The sequence below is a fragment of the Gopherus flavomarginatus genome, chromosome 3 (assembly GCF_025201925.1).
Source record: "Gopherus flavomarginatus isolate rGopFla2 chromosome 3, rGopFla2.mat.asm, whole genome shotgun sequence".
Lineage (NCBI taxonomy): Eukaryota > Metazoa > Chordata > Testudines > Testudinidae > Gopherus > Gopherus flavomarginatus.
The window spans coordinates 150,046,568-150,069,976 of record NC_066619.1 but is presented as its reverse complement, the minus strand read 5'-3'; the positions used below and the strand labels follow the sequence as shown (position 1 = coordinate 150,069,976).

The 23,409-nt window shown below is 45.2% G+C and overlaps 1 protein-coding gene across 1 annotated transcript in view; it reads left to right on the top strand.

The window, feature by feature from the left end:
* Positions 1-11,450, top strand: part of LOC127047093 (transmembrane protease serine 11C-like) — a 59,601-nt gene extending 48,151 nt beyond the window's left edge. Inside the window, exons 7-10 of the mRNA XM_050945036.1 lie at positions 4,143-4,338; positions 5,071-5,330; positions 6,190-6,332; positions 10,482-11,450. Coding sequence (XP_050800993.1) covers positions 4,143-4,338; positions 5,071-5,330; positions 6,190-6,332; positions 10,482-10,643 — 761 coding nt within the window. The 3' untranslated portion in view covers positions 10,644-11,450. The remainder of the gene's footprint in view (positions 1-4,142; positions 4,339-5,070; positions 5,331-6,189; positions 6,333-10,481) is intronic.
* Positions 11,451-23,409: the final 11,959 nt, after the last annotated feature.

Below are 23,409 nucleotides of genomic sequence, written 5' to 3'. Positions count from 1 at the left end.
GAGAAAATGGGACACCACCCGCGGCTCGCCTGAGCCTCCCACCCTGAGGGGGGCTTGCCTGAATGAGGTGTCAACATTCTCCAGAGTCTGGCGGATCTGATCTGATCTGACTCCATTACACTGTTGTCTGCTGTGCCATTGATGAAGTTGGATGCCTTTAGAATCACAGAGGGAGTCTTCTCACCTGTTCCAGGTACTCAGCCTTATGGGACAGAGCGTCAGCCTTCCCATTTCTGACTCTTGGGCAATAGGCAACTATGAAGTCAAACTGGATGAAGAAGAGGGACCAGTGGATCTGTTGTTGGTTGAAGAATCTGGTTGCTTGAAGATTTTCCAGGTTTTTATGGGCTGTGAGCACTTGGACAAGAAACCTGGCCACTTCCAGTAGAAACACAATTTTCCTCTCTGTACTACGTGGGTTTCCAAGGACCAGGTGAACTGGACTCCTTTTCAGAGGGGTGGTCAGAGGAGCAACTAGGCTGGAAAATCCCTCAATGAATCACTGGTAGAAGTTAGCACAGCCTAGGAACCACTGGACCTCACTGGTGTCCTTTGGTGCAGCACAGTCAGAGGTGACGATCACCTTGCATGGGTCCCTGGCTATTCCCTCAGAGGAGATAATGTAACCAAAGAATTCTATTGTATCCTGGTCAAACTTGCATTTTTTGGGCTTTGCATATAGATGACATTGGCAAAGTCTAGGATGCCGTGGACATGCTGATCATGAGAAGCCTGATTGTCAGAAAAGATGAGTATGTCGTCCAGATTAATGACAACATGGCATTCTAATGCATCTCTGAAGATATTGTTTATGAAGTACTGAAATGTTTCTGGGGCATTGAACAAGCCGAATGGCATGACCAGGCACTCAGTGTCTGTACCATGTATGGAAGGAGATCTTCCACTCATCTCCCTCTCTATTTAGGACAAAGTTATAGGGTCCGTGAAGGTCCAGCTTAGTAAAAACCATTGAAGAGCAGAGTCTTTTGTAAAAGCACATTAATGAGAGGGAGAGGACATTAATTTCAAATTGTGACTCTGTTTAAAACCCGATAGTCAACACAAGGCCTTATTGATCCATCTTTCTTCTTCACAAAGAAAATTGGAGCCCCAGCTGGAGACATGGAAGGATGGATAAATCACATTTGTAGATATTCCTGGAGGTAGTTATGGAGAGCCTGAAGTTCTGGCTCTGAAAGGAAGCAGATGCGGACAAAGGGGGATTGGAGTGGGCTGAAAGTTGATGGGACAGTTATAGCTGCAATGGAGTGGCAGAGCATCTGCATTCTGTTTCTCGAACATATCAGCAAAATCCTTATAATTAAGTGATAACATGGAGGCAGCAGACTGGACTGCAGTGGATAAAAAGACTCCCTGGGGATTAACCTGATCAGACTTGGAATCTCGAGGAAGGCTCCCAGTCTATGGTCCCCATATTTGGATTCCAGGGACAGAATTGTTGGCAATGTGGGGCGCTGAACCGTATTGCCAATGATTGCATAAGAAGTATCCAGGGCATGCTGAGAATAACTGGAAAATGTGGTGTTCAGATAAGTCCAAACTGAAGGGTTTCTTGTTGACCTTGAAGGGTCATCACCTGCAGAGGTGTGGTCTAGGGGGTAACTGGGCCTGATGAAATGAGTGAGCCATCAATAGATTCTACCAAGTCTAGAGTGTCCTTGTGTTTGGCGGGGATCTGATGTACTCATACAAAGTCCTGATCCATGAAGTTGCCAGAGGCATCAGAATCCACCAGTGCCTCCAGGTGGACATTGGAGATGGAGGGGTGCGGGCTTGCAGAGGGAGTTGCAGATGTGTCAGTATACACCTGGTTATTGTCAATCTGTCAGCAGACAGGTACGGATGCTGGGTACCAATAAGAGGTAGAGAGTGCCACCCCCACCCAGACTCCCTCCTGGGGGCTTGGCATTCCCTGACCAGGGTGCAGAGTGCACCTTAGCAGAGCAGCCCAATGCGAAGTGCTCTGGTCTTCCACAGAACATGCATAGTGCCAATGCTCGATGCTGCATTTTCTCTGTTGAGCTGCATTGTTGGGGCTGTGGGAAAAGCACGGAAGCTTGATGGGCTGGAAACAGGAGGACTGGCAGGAGCTGGGAAGCTGAACTTCTTTCTTGGCTGCGTTCCATCAAGCAGTTGTCAATCTTTATGCTGAGTCAATCAGGACATCCAGAATGGGTGGGGAGTCCACTCACGTGAGCTCATCTTTGATGTCATCATTTAGGCTGAAGCAGAAATGATAATACCGCGCGGCTTCGTTCCATTCAGCCTCTGCTACCAAGCACTGGAACTCTGTGGCATACTTAGCAACGTGCTGAGGTCGCTGCCGTGACGCTCAAAGGGTGGTCTTGGCTCTATGCTCAAAGATCATGGCAATGGCATGATTGAAGTCTTCAAGCTAGCCCAGGAGTGGGCTTGCTTTCTCTAGGAGTGGGAATGCCCAGGCCAAAGCTTTCCCAGTCAGCCGGCTAATAATGAGCCCCACTCTGCATTGGTCAGTGGGGAACAACTGCGGACGCAGCAGAAATTGGAGCAGGGAAAGACTGGCCAGGAAGGTTCTGTACTAGCCACTGCTCTGGACCCCTTGTTAGCCTAGATCCCCTGTTTTAGAATTTGGGCTGCTCAAACTGTCAGGAGACCAGATCATAGGCAGTCATGCCTAGCAGTCAGAGCAGGAGTCAGGCCTAGTGGTTGGAGGCCGAATTCCAGAGTCTGGGGTCGAGACAGGGTCGGAGTCAGAGCTGGGGATTGGAACTGAAGTCAAAGTCCGAATGACAGAGCCAAAGGTTGAGGCAGAGTTGGAGTCAGGAGTCAGAGCCAAGGATCGGAACTGGATTACCAGGAGTCAGGGAAGGCAGGAGCAAGGCTGGGACAGGATGGAAACAAGGCTGGTCAGAATCTGGGCTGGAGCTGTGGAAGAGCAGAGCAGGACTAGGGCTTGGAGAGATGAGCGCAGGGAGGCAGAGAGTCTGTGGACATGTGTGTTAAGCAGCCAGCAAGCTACTGCTGCTGCTAGGATTAAGAACCGACCTTCTGGCTGTCTCAGCCAGTCAGGCAGGGCAGTCCATCAGGCAACCTAGCTGGCTCATTAGGGTGTCAGGAGTACTGATCAGGTGCAGCTCAGGGCCTTATGCTTGACAGATCGTCCGCTACTCCTGGATTTCCAGGTAGTAGCAGAAGGCAAGAATCTTGTCTTTGTCTGTGCTTGGCAAAGAGCTTGTCGCTTTTCCTGTCAGATGCACACCTCGCTCTGGTTAACCATGCCTTTGTCACTTCTGGCTTGGATTAGTGCAACGTGCTCTACTTGGGACTACACTCAAGGACCATTTGGAAACTTCAGCTGATGCAAATCGCAGCTGCTAGCTTCTATAGCAGTGTTTCACTGAGAGAGCATTGGATACACGCTCCGTATGTTGCACTGTTTTCCAAGTCATGTCTGGCTGAAATTCAAGGTGCTGCTTTTTCTGTAAAATACTAAATGGTGTGGGTCCCACCTGTCTTAGAGAGATGCCTTATCCCATCAACTGAGACCAGCTGCAACCAGGGCCGGCTCCAGGGTTTTTGCCGCCCTAAGCAGCATGCAAAAAAAAAAAAAAGCCGTGATTTGCAATCTGCGGCAGCTCTACCACCGCCACTTCAGTCTTCGGTGGCAATTCGGCGGCAGGGCCTTCGCTCCAAGAGGGACTGAGGGACCTATTGCCGAATTGCCACCAAAGAGCTGGACATGACGCCCCTCTCAGTTGGCCATCCCAAGCACCTGCTTGCTGAGCTGGTGCCTGGTGCCGGCCCTGGCTGCAACATTCAAACGGACAATCCCTGGAGGCGGGATGCAGGGTGAAAAGCTCATGACTCTAGAATTCGCTCCTCTTAGTCATGCAGTTGAGCCTGAGTCTGTTGAACTTCGTAGCTCTCCACAAGTTTCATCTGTTCTCTCAGACTTTTACTTGAAAGGGTGGGTGTGGACAGCCTCCATATCAGGGAGTGTTTTGAGATTGACATTATGTCATTACAGGGTCTAATTGCATGTTATCTTACGGTACATTTTGTACATGTGCCTAGAGGCATCAGTAGGCACAATTAGTACATTGAGAAATGACTTATGTTTTCTCTCCCCATTTTGACAGTCTGCGGGTTACGACAGAATAGATCAGCAAAATCAAAATCATCATCCATATCAGAACGAGTAGTTGGAGGGTTGACTTCTGCAGAGCTTGGAGATTGGCCGTGGCAAGCGAGTTTACGGCAGAACAACATCCACCGTTGCGGTGCAACGCTGATCAGCAACACGTGGCTTCTGTCTGCAGCTCATTGCTTTAGAAAGTAAGTTCCCAGCTCTGAAAGAGGCTGCAGTAAGATGTGGTATGTACTGACCTGCACATCAAATGGTGCTCCATTCCGAACCAATGCCAAGTCCCGGAAGGGCCGTAGTAAAGTTGCAGCGTTTCAGGCAGAGAGCTGTGACCATTCTTTTTGAAGCTTGAGAGAATAATTCCTGAGGAAAAGGCTCTGAAAGATGCTCCAAAGGAAGCTGCTCTGCCTAAGGTCAGGTAGAGCAAGAGGAATGACTTTGTGCTATCACAGCTTGGCCCAAATATGCATGTTTTTTGAGCCATTAGGACACCTTACTCCTTTCCTTCTATGGGCAGTGGTGTGAGTTGTTCCCTGAGCAGAGGTTAGAATTTGGTGGTTCCATCACTCCTTTTTTGAATAGCCAAGGAGATAGTGAAGACTGATTGCTCCTAAAGGGTGTGGCAGTATAAAAACTGGAATAGATTAAGGGTCTGCAAACAGCAAGGGAAACACCTCTCGTTACCTGCTGTAGTGAACTGGATTTGCTTTGTATATTGGGAAGCTACCTGGCCACATTTATGACTTGGCCAGTGAGTAGTACAGATGGGATGGTGTAGGCACAAGTCCCCATTCCACCAAGATCTTCCAAGGATTTTGTAAGGAACTATGGGTGAGGTTTTGAGCTACATACAGTGGACCAAGTCTACAGACCTTTATCTCCATGGCTTAAATATATCTACAAAGTTCTTTCATCTTTTCCAGAGCAAATAACCCACGTATATGGACTGTTACCTTTGGAACTCTTTTAAGACCTGCAAGAATGAAACGCTTTGTCAAAGCTATTATTGTCCATGAAAAGTACCGTTATCCAGCACACAACTATGATATAGCTGTCGTGAAACTCTCGAAAGGAGTTGATTTTACAAATATTGTGCATCGCGTCTGTCTGCCAGATCCATCTCAGATTTTCCCATATAATTCTGATGCTATCATCACAGGCTGGGGAGCACTGAGCGACGATGGTGAGTGCCTCCATCTGCAAAAAAAAATAATAACATCAGACATTTTACATTAATGATGAGTCCAACTAACTGTTTAGGTGAGAGCAGCAGTGTGGCCACATCTTGTTTAATCCTTGCAAAAAAATAATAGATTTGTGTAACTATAAGAAACACATTCCTTATTTTCTTGCTTTCTAATGTTGGATTGGAAAAAGACAAAGCTGCCAGCCACTGAAACAGAAACTAGGGAGGAGTCTGACATTCTGTTTTTGTCCATACATTTTAGATTGCAAGCTCTTTGTGGCAGGCACTGTCTAGCAATGTGTTTGTACAGTGACTATGACAACAGGGTGCTGGCCTTGACTAGGGTTTCCCAAAACCTTTGTGAGATATGTATTATAACGTGTGGAGCAGAGGTGCAAACTGAGCTGGAGATAGGTGGCTTACTCAAGTTCACGCAGTCAGAACACAGCTAGCCATAGAACTAGCCATCTTGGCTCTGTGTCACCTGCTGAAAGCATTAGCCTCTGCTCCATTGTATGGTACTGTACTTAAGAGTAAATAGACTGTGGTAGGCCTCTTCTCCCACCTCAGTGATACCACGCCTATGTCCTCATATGAGCGTGGGCCATCTTAATCAGTGACTCACAGGTCTTTACTGTGGAATCCTTCAAGCCCTTCCTACAAAGTAATGGTTATAATGTATGTACAACTCCTCCCATATAGTACTTCAATCTATGAAAAGTGGTACAAGCTGGAACAGCTCTATTTCTTCTTAACCCAGCCCAGCCCTCTCACCCATGAACAGATGCTAAATGCTCCTTCCACATCTTAGCTAGTGCAAAGCATTTATATTTGTAGAGTCATTTTTTCCCTTCAGGCCCGAGTCCTAATGTTCTCCAGGAAGCAACAGTGAAACTTATAGACTCAAACACTTGCAATAGGAGAGAAGTGTACGATGGGCTCATCACACCTGGGATGTTGTGTGCTGGATACTTGGAAGGAGGAGTAGATGCCTGTCAGGTAGGTCTAAGCTCAATACTTAGAACTAGTAGGGAAAATGACTTTAAATTATTAAATATAGTGATTCCCAAATCTTAACTAATTCTGTGTATGCTCCTTCCCTGGACTCTTTGTTTATATGGGTTCTGATTCAACCAAGACTCTGGCTAAGAGGTTTGTAAAATAAAACATTTATTCCATGCAGTTTAGCACATAAAACTCATATTAACAGAACTAGGATAGTACCTGTAAAATTCAAAAGGGCAAGATGGAACTGGAGCCCTGTAATTCAAAGTTAGCTTGTGCCCGATCTTTATCTCCCATCATGGCCTGCACAGTTTGTCACTCACTCCCCATCAGCTCCCACAAGTACTGTCATCTCCTGGCTTCCCTGTGTTGCTGCCTCAGCCTTCCTCCATCCCCACCCTGCAGCTGCTGACTTCTTGTTGTCAAGTGATCTGTTTTCTGCTAGCAAGTGGGCCTGATTCTCATATACATTATAGTATCAGAGGGGTAGCTGTGTTAGTCTGGATCTGTAAAAGCGGCGAAGAGTCCTGTGGCACCTTGTAGACTAACAGACGTCTGTTAGTCTATAAGGTGCCATAGGACTCTTTGCTGCATTTACATTATGGGCTCTGCTCTATAAAGGGGCCTTAATGTGAGAGTAAATTGTTATGCTGGAGCTAGTCATGACAGCATAGTAAAGATTAATTATAGTTATGCGTATTTTAAGGTCCTTTTACACTTCTAGAGTGGCACAAAGTGGCCTTAGTATAAATGAGAATCTGCCCCATAAGGAATAAATTACTTTGTACTATCTCTCTGCTAGCTTTGACGCTGAGTGATACCTGACCTGCTTTTTTTCCAGGTAATAAAAATGAGGCATCATCTGAGACTGAAGTGTCAAACATTAAAAAATTCAATAGCAACAGGCAGCCAGGACCAGACAGTAACCATTCAAGAATTCTGAAGGAGTTTAGGAATGAAGTAGCTGAGCAATCGCTCATTAAAATGTGCAATCACTCATTAAAATCAATTTCTGGTCTGGAGAGCAGCAAATGTACCTATGTTTTTTAAAAGGTGCTAGGGCTGATCTTTGGCATTACTGAGCAGTTGGACAGCTTCAGGACCAGGAAAACTGGTTGAAACAATAATTAAAGATTGTTATAAAACAACAAGATGTACATGGGATGCTGCAATGTTTGACCTGCAAAGACTGCCAGGAATATATCCAAATAAAAACTGTCTCCATGGCAATATTTTTAAAATTTCTACTGAGGTTCTGAAAAGTTCATCTAAATGTTGAGTCTAAATACTTAACAGCTCCGCACTATTGCCCCAATCCTGCAAAGAGTTCTGCGTATGTTTAACTTTATGCATGTGAGTATTCCCATTCAATTCAATGTGCACGAAATTATTATATGCAAAAGTCTTTGCAGGATTGAGGCCTAAATATCTTCAGTCCAGATAACCTAGTTCCTATGTTCCCATTCTACTCCACATAGAAAAGGGCTGAAGGGCTGTCATGTATATCTTTCAGTAAAGTTGGGGAGGGGAAGGGAATATATTCACTGTTATACCAGAACTAACTTGCCTGAAATCCCGTAAGCTTCCCAGACCAGTCTGATTTATGTGTGATGCTATTTACATAGTGTCTGAATTTAAAATCTGAGAGAGGCTAATGTGTTTAACATTTAAAGAAATGTCATCAACTTAAAAACCACAGTTCTGACTGAAAACTTAGTTTTAACCTACTATAGTTACAAGTAACACCTAAAATTATTTAGAAGAAAAAGGATTGTGGAAAAAATATTGTTCTTGTTCCATTTGCTGTGCGCCTTTGACAACACTTTGGGTACAGCAGTTGAACTGTTTCTCCTGAAAGACTCCCTCTGATTTCAGTGGGCTTGAGATCAAGCCCTTAGTCAGGTTCCCCTGTTGAGAGAGAAACTTTAAAAATTATAATTGGGAAATAGTTTCTGTGGTTTTACAATCCTGACAGGGGGACTCCATGGCTGGCAAAGAACCACAGCTTATCATGTAGGGCAGTGGCTCTCAACCTTTCCAGATTACTGTACCCCTTTCAAGAGTCTGATTTGTCTTATGTACCCCCAAGTTTTACCCCACTTAGAAACTACTTGCTTACAAAATAAGGCATAAAAATACAAAAGTATCACAGAGCACTGTTACTGACAAATTGCTGACTTTCTCATTTTTACCATATAATTAAAAAATAAATCAAATGGAATATAAATACTGTACTTGCATTTCAGTAAAAAGAACAGGAGTACTTGTGGCACCTTAGAGACTAACAAATTTATTTCAGCATAAGCTTTCGTGAGCTACAGCTCACTTCTTCGGATGCATAGAATGGAACACACAGACGGGAGATATTTATACATACAGAGAACATGAAAAGGTGAAAGTATGCATACCAACAGGAGGAGAGTCAGCTCTTCCTTGGTATGCATATGTCCACCTTTTCATGTTCTCTGTCTGTATAAATATCTCCTGTCTGTGTGTTCCATTCTGTGCAACCGAAGAAGTGAGCTGTAGCTCATGAAAACCCATGTTGAAATAAATTTGTTAGTTTCTAAAGGTGCCACAAGTACTCCTGTTCTTTTTGCGGATACAAACTAACACGGCTGCTACTCTGAAACCTTACATTTCAGTGTATCTTGTATAGTGCAGGTTAAACAAGTCCTTGACTGTATAAAATTTTAGTTTGTACTGACTTTGCTTGCGCTTTTTATGTAGCCTGCTGTAAAACTAGGCAAATATTTAGTGAGTTGATGTAATCCCGGAAGACTTCTGAGTATCCCCCGAGGTATGCGTACTTCTGTTTGAGAAGCAGTGCTTAGGGCACATCTGCACTGCAAATGAAGGTGTGACTGTGGCATGGGTGGACATGCCCATGGTAGCATTAGTTTGGCTAGTGTGGATAACAGTAGTAGTGAAGACGTGGTGGCATGGGCTTCGGCACGGGCTAACCATCTCAGTACAAGCCAGCCAGGGACTCTGAATACCTACTCTGGTTGCTGGCCCACGCTGAAGTTGGTGTTGCCACGTCTTCGCTGCTGTCGCTACCCGTGCTAGCTAGATTAAAACTCACATGGGTATGGCTACCTGTGCTGCAATCACACCCTCATTTGTGGGATAGATGTACCCTTAGTTTCTGGAAAGTGACTAAGTTCCAGGTTGATGGTGTTCCTTTAAATAATGCTCTCTTCCCATCTTCCATCAAAGGAAGCTGTCCCTTTCCAGACCCTATTACAGGGGCGGGCAAACTTTTTGGCCTGAAGGTCACATTGGGTTTCGTAAATTGTATGGAGGGCCAGTTAGGGGAGGGGGTTGTGGCCCGGCCCCCACCTCCTATCTGCCCCCTGGGACTCCTGCCCCATCCAACCTCCCCTGTTCCCTGACGGCCCCCTGGGACCCCTGCCCCATCCACACACACCCGCTCCCTGTCCCCTGACTGCCCCTGGACCTCCGCCGCCCCATCCAACCCCTCCTCTCATTCCTGAGAGCCCCCCCGGGACCACTGCTCCATCCAACCACCCCTTCTCCCTGTCCCCTGACTGCCTCTGGAACCCCTGTCCCGACTGCCCCCTGCCACCCCATCCAACCTCCTCCTCCTCCTTCCTGACTGCCCCTCGGTATCCCTGCCCCCGTTCAACCCTGTTTCCCCTCTGAGCACCATCCATACCCTCGCCCCCTGACCACCACCCCGAACTCCCTAGTCCTCCATCCAACACCCCCCCCCGCCCCCTGCCCCCTTACCGCGCTGCCTGGAGCACCAGTGGCTGGTGGTGCTACAGCCGCGCCGTCAGGCTGGAGCTGGGTCATGCTGCCACCGCGCAGCACAGATACAGGGTCAGGCCGGGCTCTGCAGCGGCGCTGCCCCAGGAGCTCACAGCCCCGCCGTCCAGAGCATTGTGCCAGCAGCAGAATGAGTGAGCAGATGCTGCTGGGGAGGGGGGACAGCAGAGGAGGGGCCGGAGGCGAGCTTCCCGGGCCAGGAACTTGGGGGCCGGGCAGGAGGGTCCCGCAGGCCAGATGTGGTCCATGGGCCATATTTTGCCCACCCCTGCCCTATTGCCTGTGAAAATAGCTATATTTTCCTTTCTGGTTCACTAAATTTCTTTTTTCTCTTTTTTCCTCCTCTCATAGGGTGACTCTGGTGGCCCACTGGTTAGTCCAGATTCTAGAGGAATGTGGTACCTTGTGGGCATAGTGAGCTGGGGAGATGAATGTGCTAAACCAAATAAGCCGGGAGTCTACACACGAGTGACTTACTATCGGGACTGGATCACCTCAAAAACTGGCCTCTAATGCAGCAGAAGTCACAACTGGACTACGCTACACAGGCTGCATGGAGGTCATGCTCGTCTGTAACTCTACAAGGTGTCATTTAATCCATATATCCCTACATCAATTCCCGTCCAAAGCAAGCACTAGCTTCGCTGCTGGAGATGCCATAACCCCTTGTGAATTCACACTGAAGGTGTGAGATCACCTGCCTCCTCTCCAAGCTCCGAATCGCTCTGGCTTATTAGAGGAGAGGAAAACACCCCATCAGAATGAAAAAAGCTACTGATTTATTTATTTTACTAGTTAAAAAGTGTATGTACTTCTCTCAGGAAAGGAGAGTTACCTGCCCCAAGGTCCGATGATTTCCCCAGCCTTGGTACTCTCCTCCTCCTCCACTGGGGCCTAAAGTCTTAGCCACTTTTATTCTAGCCAGGCAAGCCTGGACAGCTCCTCCTTTCAGAGCCTATCAGCACAGTCCGCCAATTACAGGACACTGGTTGCAATTAAGACTCAGGGCATTTCCCTCCAGTTGCTGAGAGCCTGTCCTCCCCCACTGCTCCAGAACATGGAATGAGGACGAGAAATAAACCAGAGTATCTAGCAGGGGTCTAGAAATTAGGACTAGAAATAAACCAGAGTATCTAGCAGGGGTCTAGAAACTAGGACTAGAAATAAACCAGAGTATCTAGCAGGGGTCTCAAACTCAAATGACTATGAGGGCCACATGAGGGCTAGTACACTGGCCCGAGGGCAGCATTACTGACATCTCCCACTTGCTGCCCTCGGCTCTGCCCCCACTCCACCCCTTCCATGAGGCTCCGCCCCTTCCCTGCCCCCATTCCAACCCCTTCCCCGAAATCCCCACCCCAACTCCACCCCCTCTCTGTCCCAGGGGGTGCAGGAGGGGTGTGGGGTGTGGCAGGGGATCAGGGTGCAGGAGGGGTGCGGCAGGGGACTCAGGGCAGGGGGTTGGGGTGCAGGAGAGGTTCGGAATGTGGCAAGGGGCTCAGGGCAGGGGGTTCGACTGCAGGAGGGGTTTGGGAAGCGGGCTCTGTCCCGGCACGCACCGGTGGCATGGCAGAGTCCCTGCCTGCCTTGCCCCTGTGCCACTCCGGGAAGCAGCCGGAACATGGGGGAGCAGGGCCACGGGGGGTGGGGGGGTATTGCTGTTGCTTTAGGCACCACTCCCAGCATTTCCCATTGGCCCGGAACCGGGAACCACGGCCAATGGGAGCTGCTGGGGGCAGTGCCTGAAGCAACATCAACACACACATCCCTGTGCCTCTCCTCCCCCAGGTTCCCGCCGCTTCCCGGAGTGGCATGGGGGCAGGGAAGGCAGGCAGGGAGCCTGCCCTGCCCCGCCCCTGTGCGCGTTGGGCCGGAGCTGCTCTAGGTAAATGCTGGGGGAGGACGGGGGCCGCGAGGAGCTTGCGGGCCGCAGAAAATAACCTCGTGGGCCGCCTGTGGCCCGCAGGTCGCATGTTTGAGACCCCTGGTGTATAGCATGGCAGTGCAAGGTCCTGGCACTAGGCCACTGCACTTAATCTTAAACTGCAACATCAGTGCTGACCTCAGAACTCTGTTGGAACCAAAGGCAGGTAGCACTGCCTTCTCCCGCAATAGTAAGTAGTGCTATGCCAGTGAGTACATAACTTAGATGTGACGCCACCTTCAGCTGTCTTGAGGAAGCCAGGGGCTACGATGAGGGGCCATGGCTCCTGTGAAGAAACTTCAGAGGGAGTTTCGGAGCTCACAAGAGAATCTAACTGTCCCCAGAGCCCACAGTCAGAGGTCCGAAGGGGTAGTCAGAGTCTAGGGAAGTCACAAGAATCAGGACTAAGGGCAGAGCTAAGCTAAGGTGAAGAAGGATTTCAGTGACTCCAAAAGTAGGTTCCTGGGGGGAGAAATCTGTCATGCGGGTATGAAGTATATTTTTAATTGCAACTCAATGGACTCAGTGAAGCACAGATTATCTTTAATTTTTAAAAAATCTTTATTACAGTTGGATGCTTCTGCTCCATTAATGTACCTCTAGGCTGACTTCTCTCAGTCTGCACAATGTACTTGAATTGCCTCAAACACACGATATATCCTAGTTTGGTGCTTATTGTGCAATAGCAACGCAGTTTATTTTTTTTAAAGAACAGGAAGGAAAATCAGATCGCAGAAAAGACCCTCACCCTTTTTGTTCAGGCTCTCATCTAGATGTTTGTGAAAGGGGAACAAATGCTCACCATAAATTAGAGCTTTAAGTAAAGATGTCATGGACATTTCTGAGCCTCCGGCTCACTGAAAAGGAAGACCTGAGTGGTTTGCTTCCTACTCCACTGGTGGATTTATCCCTGCCAAGGATGACCATTATCCCGACTCAGAAGGCTAAAGGGTAATTTTAAACATTAAGAATAGGCCAGAGGGGACATTCAAAAGGAAATTCCCTGGGGATGACCCCTCTCCTCCAGCACGAGAACTTTACCACCCACCGCTTCAAATGATAATGCACTTTTTAAAAAATGTCACGACGAAAGCTTATGCTGAAATAAATTTGTTAGTCTTTAAGGTGCCACAAGCACTCCTGTTCTTTTTCCTAGTAAAGGATCCCAGGTGCATAATGCTCGCCCTCCCACCTCCAAATCCCCTTGAGACCCACCACTGCTGCATCAGTGCGAGGCACCAAAGTAAGGCCAGTTGCGCCTCCTCCTGTGTCTGATTGGCCAGGAGAAGCAACTGGTGGTGTAAAATACAGAGGATCACCTTGATGTTTGAGAGAAGCTGGAAATCTCCTACTGCTGAACAGCTCTTTAGAATTCCCTGCTTCCTTCTCTGCTCATATCTTCTGACCCAAGCATCACGGTGGCCCTTGATGACTGACGTTGACAGGAGTTACAGGGTGCTCAGCACTTTATGATAGGTCAAACCACTCATTTGGGTGTCTAAATATGGATTTAGGAGCCTAACTCTAGGCCCCCATTTTTTGAAAATCTTGGCTTATTTTCAGATATTTTTCATAATTAATGGTGAGAAGGTTTTCCTCTATCTTGAGCCACCGTACTTTGGTCTGAACAAAATGGGTGCAGTGTCTTAGGCGATTCTCTACTTTTTAAATGGTGGCATTTCTATTCTGATTTGCCATGTCATTTTAAATTACTGTTCTTTCTCTGCCAGTAAACTACAAAGGATATCTTGGGATACTCAGGGTTAGGTCAAATCCAACAGGTCTGTTACCTTCACTTATTGACAAAGGTTGCTAATCGTGCACTATTCTGTTGCTGCTCCTTTTCAGCTGAGATGTCATTCTGGGCCAAATCCAGTACTCAGGGAAGAGATCCAATGGGATTTCAATCAGGATCTTTATGAACAGTGTTCTCAGTCACTGTGCCCTGGTCACATTATTGATAGGGAACAAGGGAAGGAAGCAATTTCTCATCTCCAGAAGGAACATCAGGTTATACAATAAAATAAGGTGACTAAAAAATCATGAGACACATTTTCCAAAGGGCAGCCTCCCTTGTCCTTTTTGTGCCTGGAAAATTGTCACCCATTTTTCTGGGCTTGTAATGGAACTGCAGGTGCAAATCAGGGTACTTGTCCCTGTAAGTACTGGAGTGCAGGTGAGAAGAAGGTGGGTAAAAGGGCAAGAGCTCTGACTTGTACCTGGAAAAAAAAATATTTTTTTGCCTACAAAATGGGTGACCAAGCTCATCTTATATAACCCATAACCATCGGGTCCCAAATGTATACTGAAAGTGGTGTGTGTGTGTGTGTGTGTGTGTGTGTGTGTGTGTGTGTATCTTTATTTATATCTATACATATTAGGCCTGTCAAGCGATTAAAAAAATTAATCACAATTAATCGCATGATTAAAAAGATTAATTGTGCGATTAAACAATAATAGAATACCATTTATTTACATATTTTTGGATATTTCTACATTTTCAAATATATTGATTTAAATTACAACACAGAATACGAAGTGTACAGCACTTGCTTTATATTTTTTATCACAAATATTTGCACTGTAAAAAAACAAAAGAAATAGTATTTTTCAATTCACCTGGTACAAGTACTGTAGTGCAATCTTTTTATCATGAAAGTTGAACTTACAAATGTAGAATTATGTACAAAAAAAACCGCATTCAAAAATAAAATGATGTAAAACTTTAGAGCCTACAAGTCCGGTCAGTCCTATTACTTCTTCAGCCAATTGCTCAAACAAGTTTGTTTACATTTGCAGAAAATAATGTTGCCTGCTTCTTGTTTGCAATTTCACCTGAAACTGAGAACAGGCATTTGCATGATGCTGTTGTAGCTGGCGTCGCAATATATTTTCATGCCAGATGTGCTAAATATTCATATGTCCCTTGATGCTTCAACCACCATTCCAGAGAACATGCATCCATGCTGATGACGGGTTCTGCTCAATAATGATACAAAGCAGTGCGGACTGACGCACGCTCATTTTCATCTTCTGGGTCAGATGCCGCCAGCAGAAGGCTGATTTTCTTTTTTGGTGGTTTGGGTTCCATAGTTTCTGCATCAGAGTGTTGCTCTTTTAAGACTTCTGAAAGCATGCTTCACACCTTGTTCCTTTCAGGTTTTGGAAGGCACTTCAGATTCTTAAACTTTGGGTTGAGTGCTGTAGGTATCTTTAGAAATTTCACATTGGTATCTTCTTTGCATTTTGTCAAAGTTGCACTGAAAGTGTTCTTAAAATGAACAACATGTGCTGGGTCATCATCCGAGAAAGCTATAACATGAAATATATGGCAGAATGTGGGTAAAACAGAGCAGGAGACATGCAATTCTCTCCCAAGGAGTTCAGTCACAAATTTAATTAACGCATTTTTTTAACGTGCGTCAGCATGGAAGCATGTCCTCTGGAAAGACGGTCGAAGTATGAAGAGATATATGAATCTTTAGTGCATCTGGTACGTAAATATCTTGCGACGCCAGCTACAACAGTGCTATGTGAACGCCTGTTCTCAGTTTCAGGTGAGATTGTAATTAAGAAGTAGGCAACATTATTTCCCATAAATGTAAACAGACTTGTTTCTCTTAGTGATTGGCTGAACAAGAAGTAGGACTGAGTGGACTTGTAGGCTCTAAAGTTTTACATTGTTTTGGTTTTGAGTGCAGTTATGTAACAAAAAATACATTTGTAAGTTGCACTTTCATGATAAAGAGATTGCACTACAGTACTTGTATGAGGTGAATTGAAACATACTATTTCTTTTATCATTTTTACAGTGCAAATATTTGTAATAAAAATAATATAAAGTGAGCACTGTACACTTTGTAGTCTGTGTTGTAATTGAAATAGCTATTTGAAAATGTAGAAAAACATCAAAAATATTTAATAAATTTCAATGTATTCTATTGTTAGTGCAATTAATCATGATTAATTTTTTGAGTTAATTGTGTGAGTTAACTGCAATTAATCAACAGCCCTATATATATATATATATATATATATATATATATATATATATATATATATATATATATATATATATATATATATATATATATATAATCTCACTTTGGAAGTGGGAAAGGCAGCATTTACTTCAGATTTTCCCTGTGAGAAACCAAAGCACCAAGGGGAGCATGACTCTCCACCTTACTCAGGGACTTGCAAGCCAGACAGAAGCATTGTTCTTCACGTACTAGTGAACTGTCTGGCCTAGTTTTGTCTTTACTGCATGCCAGTGTTTTATTTATGAAAGCAAAGTTTATTAGCTGCACTAGAACAGAACAAAGAGAACCTTGTATAAGTGAAGGAAAGTAAACAAGACCCCTTATAGTATTGTTAAAATTGAGCTATGTCAGAGATTTAAACATGGTGAAATTATTATATGTCAAGTGTGATTAAATATATTTTAAAAATTCTCTCTTAGTTATTGTCCATCTTTGGTTTAATAGTAACCAAGCCCAAGTTCTCCTGTTTCCAATATTTCACATTAATCTGATTTAGTCTAGTTTTCCAACTTTTTGTGGCAAAACTAGAGCCTTTATTTTCTCTCACTGATCTCAGAATGGTTTGACTTGCATTATGATTGTCCAACAGAGATTTCTGCAAAGACTTAGCCACATAGTCCACAACTCAGCTCAAAAACTAAGAGGTGGATTTGTGGGAGAGATGGAAGAACAACATAAACTGAAACTTAACCTGAGCTCCTGTCTGAACTTAGAATATTTTTAAGGTTTGAACAAGTTCAGGTTCGACATGTCTTGCTTCTGGGCTTGGAAAAAGCATGTCCTCGTTGTATTTCCAGCTACTCTGCTGTAGGAAGTTTCATAAATTTCACAAGAGATTTTCCAGTTTTACAGTTCCAAGTGGTTTGGCTAAGCTTCCAAACTTTGTGTTGTCCTCTCTGGAATCAAGTCCAGAATCCCCCAGCATGCACGCTGGCCTCCAGCCAACTTGAAAGGGAGCTGCTTAAACACAGAATTTTATTCATGGTGGTGTAAAGAATATTTGCAGAGCATCAGCAGAAGTGCAGTATTCTTATAAACCAGCCTTCAGCTATCACAAAGCTGATTTGCTCAACCCCTAATGTGCTGTAAACAAGACTGTACAGTACCTTAAAGTTCTCTTATGTTACCTCAGCAGTTGCTTGATCGACTTTCCAGCAGGTGTTTTTATTAACTTTCATGAAACCAAGTGCTCTGTTTTGTTGTGTTTTTAAATTAAAGCTAGTGCTACCCTGTCAAATATTAGCACTTATGTACAAAGATTTTTATGTCTATAGCTGCTACAGGTTGCATCACCAAAAACATAACATGCTCCACCCCACCCCAGCCCCACCACGCCAATCCTTTCTGGCATGCCATCCAGGACAGGGCAGTGGTATATAAAGTAATGGGAGGAAAGTCAGATATGTTCAGGGTTTTACTAGATCAGTATCAGAGAGCTACATGTGCAAATAGGATGTCAAATAAAAATGATACAAATGAAGCAGTATAATGTGTGATGTTTATATTTCAGGCCACACTTGATTAGTAAATTCTTACAAATGACAAAGATTAGTGTAATATAATCTGACAAGGATTAGACACAGATCCCTTTCTAAGTAATCAAAGGACGAAATTAAAGACAAAAAATGCTGATATTAATGATCTGCTACTTGGTAAATATTCATGTAATTATCTCTACATGCCAGCTCAGTGTTGCTGTTATATTATTCTCCCATGTTCTTAGATTCCCCTTCCACTTAGAGCATGTCTATATTACTCGCTGGATTGGCAGGCAGCAATCAATCCAGTGGGGGTCAATTTATCGCATCTAGTCTAGACGTGATAGATCAACCCCTGAGCGCTCTCCCGTCGACTCCTGTACTCCACCAGGCAGAGAGGTGCAGGCAGAGTCGACGGGGGAGCATCAGCCGTCGCCTCACCGCTGTGAAGACACCACGATGAGTAGAACTAAGTATATTGACTTCAGCTACACTATGCACATAGCTGAAGTTGCGTGACTTAGATCGATCCTCCCCCCGCAGTGTAGACCAGGGCTTAGCCATCACCTCGTGCCTAAAGCACTCCCTTTGCACTCTCCTCCCATGCTTGCTTCACCATAGGCCTGAACCTTCCCTGAGGATTGGCAAGAATCCGACTCTTCCTTTAAAAACCTCCTCTGTGACAGATTTCAGTTACCGATCTGCCTGAGGCGTCAGGTGATCAGGCTGAGGCCACAGGATCATTTGGGGAGGAGATGATGAAACACACCAAGGGTTTAAATTTTAAAGCTTTATTAATAACATAACATAACAGCAGAGAGTGCTGGGAACACTCCCACATCACTCGGGGGAAGAAAGAAAGCGTTAGCGCCCCAAGCCCTAACCCACTTTCATACTCACACATGCCAGGCCTGGGTGTAATGTCAGAAGAAGAGGAGGGGAAGGGTGGACGGGAGTTCTGTCCTGGGCCTAGGCCATCTGAGGTCCACTGTTGATGTCTGAGTTGCTCTGGCTCTCAGGAGGGTTTTAAGTCCTGGGTTCCTTTGAGGGTGTACCTCTGCTCTTAGGGCTCTTTGTGCCAGTCCAAACCAGCTTTCTGTGGTCTCTTCACTATTCCTAAAATACCCCAGTTCCAGGGACACAAGTCGTCTCGTCTGTGTTTTCAATTTCCGCAGGCCTGGACTTTGTTTTAGTCTTTGCTGGCCTTGCTGTCTCATAGGCCTGTGTAGCTGGATTTTTCTTTCTCATGGCTGCTTGAGAAAGCCTCAAGCCCCCATCTTTCTCGGCTGTCAGCCAAGTCTCAGATGTGAGCAGTGTCCTTGGGCAGCTGGGGCCAGCATCTTACCTTCTGACTGAGCTAGCTGAAATGTTGAGTTAACTCGTTCTTTGCTCTCTTATTCTTCTCCCCTCGGCCTCTCGTACCTGCAAAGGAAACTTCCACTCCCCACTCACACACCTTTGACTTTCCTCAAAATGCTTTGCAATGCTTGCAACAGCGTTAGCAATATACAATGCTGATCTGCCTTCCCATGGGGACTCCCTGAGGGAGGGGGCCTTGGGGTGTGACACCTCCACTCACACTTTTGTGAACTCCACCTGCACAAGTGCTCATATTATAACTTTAAAATCCTGCCTCTCTGGGTGAGGGTTCCCTCACTTTGTCACCCAGTGCTTTGTGTGTCTGAGTCATTCATCTTTGGTATGCCTGTTGCAGTTAGCACAAATTGCACACACAAACTGCACTGATCCAACTTGCATCATTTTAAACTAGTGCAACTTGTGTGTGGGCACTTCTTTATATCAGTTTAGAACTGGTTATACCAATGTAGCTGTTGTCTGTAAAATTATAAATACAAGCTAAACCACTACAAGCCAAGTTTAACCTGATCTGAGTGCCCACACACAAAGTTGCAGCCATCTAATTAAACCAGTATAAAATCACACCTTCAGTTAAACTGGTACAACTTTGTGTGTAGACCAGAACTTAGATTTTAACATGTTCAGGAGAAGGACCATGTCTCTTTCGTTATATATATATTCACAGTGAGGAGGAGCACACTAGTTCCAATCAAAGAACAAAATATTTTATCCTTGTATTTTCCATTTTTAATATATACTATTTGAAGCAAGCAAACAAATATAATTCTTACTTGTACCTTTCATTTCTGAACCTCATCCTGAACAGCTGCATTGCTCTCTCGCTTGCTCTCACCAACCAGTCACACAATTTAGAATTTTGGTGTCCTCTAGTGGTCATATGAAACGTCCTTTCATCTTCCCATTCATTTTGCCTGAGAATTAAAGGATTTGGTGAAAGGAACTCTGACTCCAATCCTGCAGACCTATTCATGTGTTTAACTGCACCCATTGTGAGCAGAGCAGTTGCAGTCATTGGTATCACTCACAGTGCATAAAGTGAAGAACGTGTAAATCTTTGCAGGGTTGGAGCCCTGGTTTCCCCAGTGGCCCTCTTTGACGTGACTGCCTTGCAGGCAATCCATTAGAGAAGAAGACAACAACCCGGACAGAAAGGGTAGCAGGGGGTCCTGGGGCTCCAGTGAGAGGGCGATATGAGGTTCCCACTGGCCAGGGAAGGTGGACGCCCTGGCCCGCACCAGGGTTGGGCTATCATATGTGATGGGAACCGCAGCATGCCCCTGCTCGCTCTCATGACCATGTTTGGCCTTGCTGATCCTCGCAGCTGTCTGGGTTTTCAGATCCTTGGGGGGGCTGATGGCGCAGCTCGGCCTCGCTCAGCAGAGATATCAGACAGACACCCCACCACAGGAAGAGCTGGGTGATCATGCAATGGGTCTCTGCAAGGACCTCATTAGAGGACGAGGGTCTTAGACTCTAAATTATTCTATCTTTAAAAGTACTTATTCCTGCTAATACATACTCTAAATTCCAGCCTTGCATTTCTGTCATAAGTATCTTTAAAGGCTTACAGCTAGTATGTAACTTCACACTTTTATGCAATATATTCCTCAGATGTATATGTGCAAAACTAGTTCATGAGGGTTACTTGGCTCCATCAAGGGTGAACATACTTCTCAGATTCAGCCTCTTCATCTACATTGGCATTTTGGGCATGATTCTCCAATGCATTACACCTTGTGCAATCATTTACATCTGTGCAAATGAAGGACAAAGTAGGGTTATTCAATGGCTTTTCATATTCACTTTACCAAATTATGCCAGGCCACACAAAGGGCCAAACAGGGCAGAACAGGACCCTTGCATTTACAATACCCAACTGCAGCAGGGTGTATTTCTTACCCTGGAAATAGGTCACAAAAGGAAGAACTATTTCAATCATTAGACAACTTAATAATACTTTAACTCACTGCAAATAAGCTGTCACGCTTCAGGGCATACTCCAACCACTAATTGATGGGGTTTAGAAAGAACTTCTCCTATGGCAATTATTTCTAAATTATTTGCTATGTGGCATTTTGCAACTTCCACTAAAGCATGTGGTCACCGTTAGACACAAAACAACAGACTAGAGTGACCACATGTCTGATATGGCAGAGCAATTCCTATAACCAGTAACTTCGGAGGGAACTCAAACTCCATAACATGAGAGAAGGTGTGAATCAGCAAGCCTCTCAACTCACTAATACTTTTTTGTTCTCTACATTGTTGGGGGGCTGATGGCTGCTAATACACTGAGGAGGTCCAATCCATACCCACAAAGGTGCTTAGGTACTCTGCTGAACCAGAGCCTAAAATAATAGCATCAGCCTGTCTACATTAGTGCTCCCAAAGTTGTTAACAGCAATGGAGGTGTACTGCTGTTAGCAACAAAGGGAAATTTTTGAAAAATAGCCCTAATGTAGGTGAAGACAAACTGAACATGCATCATGCGTTTATTGGGTAATCCCAGCTTAGCTGTGTGAGAAATTTAAAAACCACTATACATCAAAACAATAATGTTGCTGTCACTTTATGCTATCCAGGCCAGCTCTACAGCACAGACCTATAGCTACAGAGGATGAAGATCGGTGAAAGTACGTAGGGGCTGTATAGAGATTGGAAAGTAGGGTATCTCTATGGGGAGGAAGTGAAATGTGTAATGGTGGGGGCAGTAGGGTTGGGTGAAGGAGTCTCTGTGGGGGGTAACACATGGGTGTCTATGAGGGATGGGAGAGACGAGAGTGTTGGACAGGGCATTTCTGTGGGGCAGGAAGGGTAAGGATAGTTCTGAGGAGACGGTGGTTGTGTATTAAGGTAAAGAGTAGCACTTGGGGTGTATCTGTGAGAAGCTGTGGGTTCAGATGGCTGTGTAGCAGGTCAGGGGAGGTGTGGCTGTTTCTCTAGGGCAGTGGTTCTCAACCAGCGGTAGGTGTACCCCAGGGGTACTCAAAAGGTCTTCCGGGGATACATCAACATCTAAATATTTGCCTAGTTTTACATCAGGCTACATAATAAGCACTAGCAAAGTCAGTACAAACTAAAATTTCATACAAAGTTTTGTTTATACTGCTCTCTATATTATACAGTGAAAAGTAAGTAAGATATTTATACTCCAATTGATTTATTTTATAATTTTATGGTAAAAATGAGAAACTCAGCAATTTATCAATAACAGTGTGCTGTGACACTTCTGTATTTTTATGTTTGATTTTGTAAGCAAGGGGTTTTTAAGTGAGGTGAAACTTGGGGGTAGACAAGACAAATCAAACTCCTGAAAGGGGCATTGTAATCTAGAAACACTGAGAGCCACTGCTCTAGGAAAGGCTGATGAGAGGTGATGACGTTGGTGAGACCCCATCTGGAATACTGTGTGCAGTTCTGGTGTCCCATGTTCAAGAAGGATGAATTCAAACTGGAACAGGTTCAGAGACGGGCTACAAGGATGATCCGAGGAATGGAAAAACTGCCTTATGAAAGGAGACTCAAAGAGCTTGGCTTGTTTAGCCTGGCCAAAAGAAGGCTGAGGGGGGATATGCTCGCTCTATATAAATATATCAAGGGGGTTAACGTTAGGGAGGGAGAGGAATTATTTAAGTTTAGTGCTAATGTAGACACAAGGACGAATGGGTATAAACTGGATATTAGGAAGTTTAGACTTGAAATTAGACGAAGGTTTCTGACCATTAGGGGAGTGAAGTTCTGGAATAGCCTTCCGAGGGAAGTAGTAGGGGCAAAAGACTTTCCTGGCTTTAAGACAAAGCTTGATAAGTATATGGAGGGGATGTTATGATAGGATCGTTAATTTGGGCAATTGATCTTGAATTACCACCAGACAGGTCTGCTCAATGGTCTGCGGGGAGATGGTGGATGCGATGGGTACTGAGTTACTGCTGAGAATTCCTTCTTGGGTGCTAGCTGGTGACTCTTGCCCACATGCTCAGGGTTTAGCTGATCGCCATATTTGGGGTCGGGAAGGAATTTTCCTCCAGGGCGGATTGGCAGGTGCCCTGGAGGTTTTTCGCCTTCCCCTGCAGCGTGAGGCACGGGTCACTTGCTGGTGGTTTCTCTGCAGCTTGAGGTCTTCAAACCATTTTTGAGGATTTCAATAACTCGGTCCTGGGATAGGGGTTGTTATAAAATTGGATGGGTGGGGTTCTGTGGCCTGCCTTGTGCAGGAGGTCAGACTAGATGATCAGATTGGTCCCTTCTGACCTATGAGTCTATGAGTCTATGACTGTATAGGAGAGAAGCTGGGCCAAGTGTGTCTCTGTGAGGTACTAGAGAGGTGGACTGTCCCTGGGGAATGTGGAGGCTGGAGTTCATACACAGGGCTATGATGGAGCATAGGGATAGGGGTTAGGGTTGCCAACTTTTTTTTTGCAGAAAACTGAACACTCTTTCCCCGCTCGAGGCCC